At 35.4% G+C, this 5,066-nt stretch overlaps 1 protein-coding gene across 2 annotated transcripts; it reads right to left on the bottom strand.

Moving 5' to 3' along the window:
- On the bottom strand, positions 577-4,788 carry LOC109232281 (50S ribosomal protein L33-like). 2 transcript variants are annotated; one of them, XM_019397989.1, is made up of 2 exons: positions 4,677-4,788; positions 577-1,025 (listed from the first exon to the last, which is right to left on the bottom strand). In XM_019397989.1, exon 2 carries the CDS (start codon positions 1,015-1,017, stop codon positions 835-837), a length of 183 nt encoding a protein of 60 aa, XP_019253534.1. In that variant the 5' UTR covers positions 1,018-1,025; positions 4,677-4,788; the 3' UTR covers positions 577-834. The 2 variants fall into 2 exon arrangements, with proteins under 2 accessions (XP_019253534.1, XP_019253535.1); XM_019397990.1 differs by lacking the exon at positions 4,677-4,788 and adding an exon at positions 4,307-4,647.

Below are 5,066 nucleotides of genomic sequence, written 5' to 3' on the forward strand. Positions count from 1 at the left end.
AAAGTAAATATATAATGGAACAGCAAGATGCAAACTTGCAATAGGAACCACAACTACGGGTAACTTAGACTTAAAAGAGCTTCGAATTATTGGTTGCTGTGTGATGTTCTTTCTTTTCGTGATGTCTTGTTGTTTTGTGACGAACAATACAAGTTTCACGTGGTTAGTACAATTTGGCAGAGAAAAGGAAGGGTTGTTAGTAAAATTTGCAAAATCAGAGGCCTATATTATATTAAGCGAAAAGTAAATCAAATGTATATACTACTATTACTACCTTATTCACTTGACCATGATTAAGTAATTAAAGTATATATGACTTGCATTCATTCGTTTAATGCAAACACCTAAACTGACCATGAATTTAAAGTTCGCGCTTAATCCGTATATATTTGGTTATGTTGATAATTTTCATATTTGAAGCTCTATTTCTTGTATTAAAACTAAAGACTAAAAAATTTCATGACGCAATGCCTAGAAAAGGTTCTTTTAGATAATTTCCTGTAGTTAGCTTCATAGGTACTACATATCACTATGTTCATTTCCAGTTTTATCTAACCATAGTTGGAACTCAAAGACTCAAAAACAACCTGGTTCCAGGCCTTTGAAAGGTTCTTTTAGCTAATTTCCTGTAATGGGAGAACAAAATGAATCTCGTTCACAGCCGCTCGCTCTTCTATAACTGTGTTTCACTCGACAAGATCACGAACGAATTCAGATATTAAAAGACAATTTGGTACAAAGTTGAGCAATCTTCTTTTATCTAATTTCACTTCTGCTTTCTGCAAAGGAAAGCCAGATATTAAAAGACAATTTGATACAAGTTTGGCATTTGTATCACTTCATCTTTTCTTCCTTGAACAAAACATGACGATTCACACGAGGATCAAACTTTCTGAATTCAAGTTTCGTCTGAGTCGTTTGAAGCTTTTTGGTCTTCTTCTTTACATAGAAAAACCCAGTTCCAGCAGCTGAAACGAGCCTCACGAATAGAGCTCCCGCCTTCTTCTTATCACCCATTAGCTTATCTGGTAGAGACAATGCAAAATAAATATGAAAATTTGGTCTTCCAAAGATATGTATAGATGAAAACCTAACAATGATCAAAAACAAATTTAAATTTGAAAGAAAATTTCAGACACTAGTTCACAATGATTAGGTTAGCAGGTTGGCAGCAGCTTGAGAAGCTAATCAACTGTTCATGGCCAGAATAATTTTAATGGTTGATAAATTATTGATTTTCATTCCAAATATCCCAACTTGCACAAAAAATGTTCCACAACTTTTGTCCTATAACCTTACCAAAACAACAAAACAATTTATGCACTGTTTGGTTAAAAAAATGGAAAGAAAAATCTCCACATAGAATCGAGCATAAGTTATACAATGTTAGGTTGGTTTTCTCTTTTCCACATAAAACATAGCATTGCTAATAGAATGTTTGGTTCATAATTCTTTTCCGCATAACTAATACATGTATAAGTTCTGAGGAAATCTATTATTTATGTATGGTAGAAGATGGAATGATTTATAAATGTATTAGTAATACTTATATTAAAACCCAAAATGACAAGAACATCCTCCATTCAAACTTATATTTTTTGTTTAAGAATATATTTCAAAAATACTACAATTTTAATAGAATAAACTAGACTAACAATAAGTAATACTCACGTTATATTTCTATATTACTAATCTTTATATAACTACAACTTAATTAATCTCCCCATAATTAATCCCTACATAACTAGTTCTCGCATGACTAATTCATGCATAACTAACCCCTGCATAACTAATTCCAACATAACTAAATCCTGCATAACTAATACCAACATAACTAATTCCTGCATAATAAACCCCTACATTACTAATGCCTACATAACTCTAACCAGCAACCAAACGACCCCTTACTACATAAGTAGGCAAATGAACACTAATCGCATAAACTCAGCTGATCAAGTTGGAAGGTTAAAAGCTCAAGCTAGTCTCGAGTTTAGTGAGAACGGCATATAATGCATGTACATAGCTTGTTCTGATCAATGATCGAGAAGGAGAAACACATGACGTAATACTTGCTTACCAAGATGAAGGAAAATTGGAACTTTCTTTTTTATGACCAAGAAATCCATCTGGACCAACCACAATCTTCGAAACTCAGGGATATTCAGCTCGCCCTTATATCCCACTAAAATACTAGGCTTAGTTCGCATGGTGTTGGGTTCGAACCTGTGACCTAAGTCTCAAGTTCCTCAACCTTTGCCACTTATCTCCTTTTACCATCATATTGACTATCAAAACTAGAAAATTAGCATTTCTCCTGATAAAGACAATCTTTATAATTCACTCAAGACATAACTTTTATACAGTACTTAACACCTCAGATATCTCCTCCTTTTTCAATTTTTTTTAAATACAACAAGGGCCATCTCAACTTAGCCTATGCAAACAACATCTTCAACATGATATTCCGTAATAGCTAAAGCCCTCAACCCACCCACCCCCTCACTGCCCAACCAAACCTATATATCATTAATTAAGCCAACAAATTCAAAAAGTGAAATTATATGACCAAAGCACCCTTCAATTCTTTTTTCCTTTTGACAAGTCCATTCAGTTTTCCAGAACGTAGAGTATATGAATGCCCTCAACATAGCCCCTTTGAGAAGGTTTCTTATCCTTCTCGTTTTCTCATAAACACGCTGAGATGAGTCGTATATCCTATTAGTGAATACATATCCTTTTCCTTCTCTTGCACTATTATCAGAAACTATAACAACTACAATAAGAATCAGAATAGGATCTATGTTGCGCGGACTCTCCAAAACGTAGCCGCACCGGTGTCGGATCCTTCAAAAATGCACTACTTTTGGAGGATCCAACACGTATCCGGCCACATTTTCGGAGAGTCTGTGCAACATAGAATAGGATGCTTCTTCGTAATCAACCACCACAAAATATAGGCTTAACAACAGCAACAAACTCAGTGTAATTCCACAAGTGAAGTCTGGGGAGGCTTGCTTATGGAAATATCTTAGGTAAAAAAGTTGACTACAAAAGAGGTTTTAATCAACATATAGCCTCTTTGCATTAAATGTACGGAGTGCCCACTTTACAATAATTGTGAGACTGCAAGTTTCCCTATTTTAGTTATTTGACTTTAAGAAATATTAAACTCCGATTGATCAAAATCGGAGACCTTATATAACTAACATTAACTTCTCTTAAGTTTTGGAACGTGAGATATAAAAACACAACTAAAAAAAGGGTGAAGGGAAGACAAATGAGTTTCTCACAGGTTTTAGCTGCAAAAAAGGAAATATTGCTCAACGTTTTGAGGAGAGTCATCATGATTTAAGGTACGCTCTTCTTGACGATTGATTCGTACAACATTTATTATTGAGATCATGAAATTCTGTGACACTAAGCCATGTATTAGTTTTTTGACAGATAAGTTTACAATCTATGAACATTAAAATATCTCAGAGTAGACACATAAATCTACAATGTGCATAGGGATGTAGAGATCCATGTGTTTCTACACTCTTTACGGTGCATCTTGGCTAGTGTTCTTGAATTCTCGGTTCAAGATTTAAACAACCTGTTTCACAGCCAAATGAAGTCAACAGAAGGAAAAGAACCCAACGTTATACGAAATTTTGTAATAACCCAGAAATAGGCAGCTTCAAATATTCCTGTCCTCTACCCTTCTCCACTTAAACGCTACTTGGTTCACCAGCAAGGATGCAATTTTCATTGAGAATTGACCCCAATATATCTTTTTTTGGGTTCGTTCATAAGGTTGATATCAAATACCATATGTGACATGCGAAGCCCAAAGGGAAAAAAGAGATACTATATGGAATAACACCAAAAACCTATCACCTAACTCGGACACACTAGCGTGGGTTGTGTTAAATGGACCTTGGGCCTAACTCAACCCCAAAAGCTAACTCAAGAGGTGAGGATTGTCCAAGTACATACAAGGAGACCACACATCCCCTTCATTGTCGATGTGGCACTCAACTCTATAGCTCGTGAGTCGTGAGCTGGAATATGACGACAGCGTTTGAGAAGTTGAACTAAGATCACCTCTTAACTTCATAATAATTAAGCAGATTCTTTTATGACAAACAACGGAATGTAGCAACTTGGTAAGTACTCAATAGGTGTAATCACGGTCACATGTGAGCAAATTGGACAAGCATATGAATATTGACAGTACTAAAACCAATGCAGCCAATTTATTAACCTAATATTAACACAACAAGAAAGGTATGAAAGATCAATAACACAGAGTCCTCATATTCACCTTTCTCCTTTTCTCATTCAAATCCAGGCGATTAAAGCCGTAGCAGAAGCAGTAACTAAGTCAAGAACTATACCATACACTGTTTGAACGACCACGAGCCATTGATTCCGATAAAGTAAATATGGAAGGAAAATGTTTAAACGAATAGCAGGGATGTAAGCGTGACATTCGCCTACCCACAAAGTTATAATCTTTACTGGTTTCAAAGGATAAAGCATCGAGCTGTTCTTTTACAACATTGCGGGATTCAGCTCATATGAGAAAACACAGTCAACAATAAAAAGCTGATGAACAGAAGCATAAATCAGATTTTGTCATGCCAAAAGTAGAAGGGGTTAAAAAAAAAGAAGAAAAAAAAGAGAAGTAATACCAGAGTAAGGGAGCGCGCTTCAAGGTGCCACCGTGAATACAGAAAGCTTTCACTGAAGCTGATGAGAAACCCTTCTTGCTGAGATTTTGCCTGTGGGCTTGTTCTCAAGAAATTTGAGTAAGTTGCTCGGCCCAATATATGCCCATAAAGGTGCCATTTAAAAGGCCCAATCAGGTATTATCTACTAGAATAAGAGCCTGTTTGGATTAGCTGATTTGAAGTAGCCGATAAGCATTAAGTGCTGAAAAGTATTTTTAAGTGCTGAAACTGATTTAATAAATAAACAGTTACGTGTTTGGGTGCAAGCGCTCAAATTGGTAATAAGTTGTTGCAGTATTTGATAAAAAGTATTGATAAGCTCTTTTTCTGTTAAAATGACTTAAATAACCT

Source organism: Nicotiana attenuata, chromosome 9 (assembly GCF_001879085.1).
Source record: "Nicotiana attenuata strain UT chromosome 9, NIATTr2, whole genome shotgun sequence".
In the NCBI taxonomy this organism is placed as follows: Eukaryota; Viridiplantae; Streptophyta; class Magnoliopsida; order Solanales; family Solanaceae; genus Nicotiana; species Nicotiana attenuata.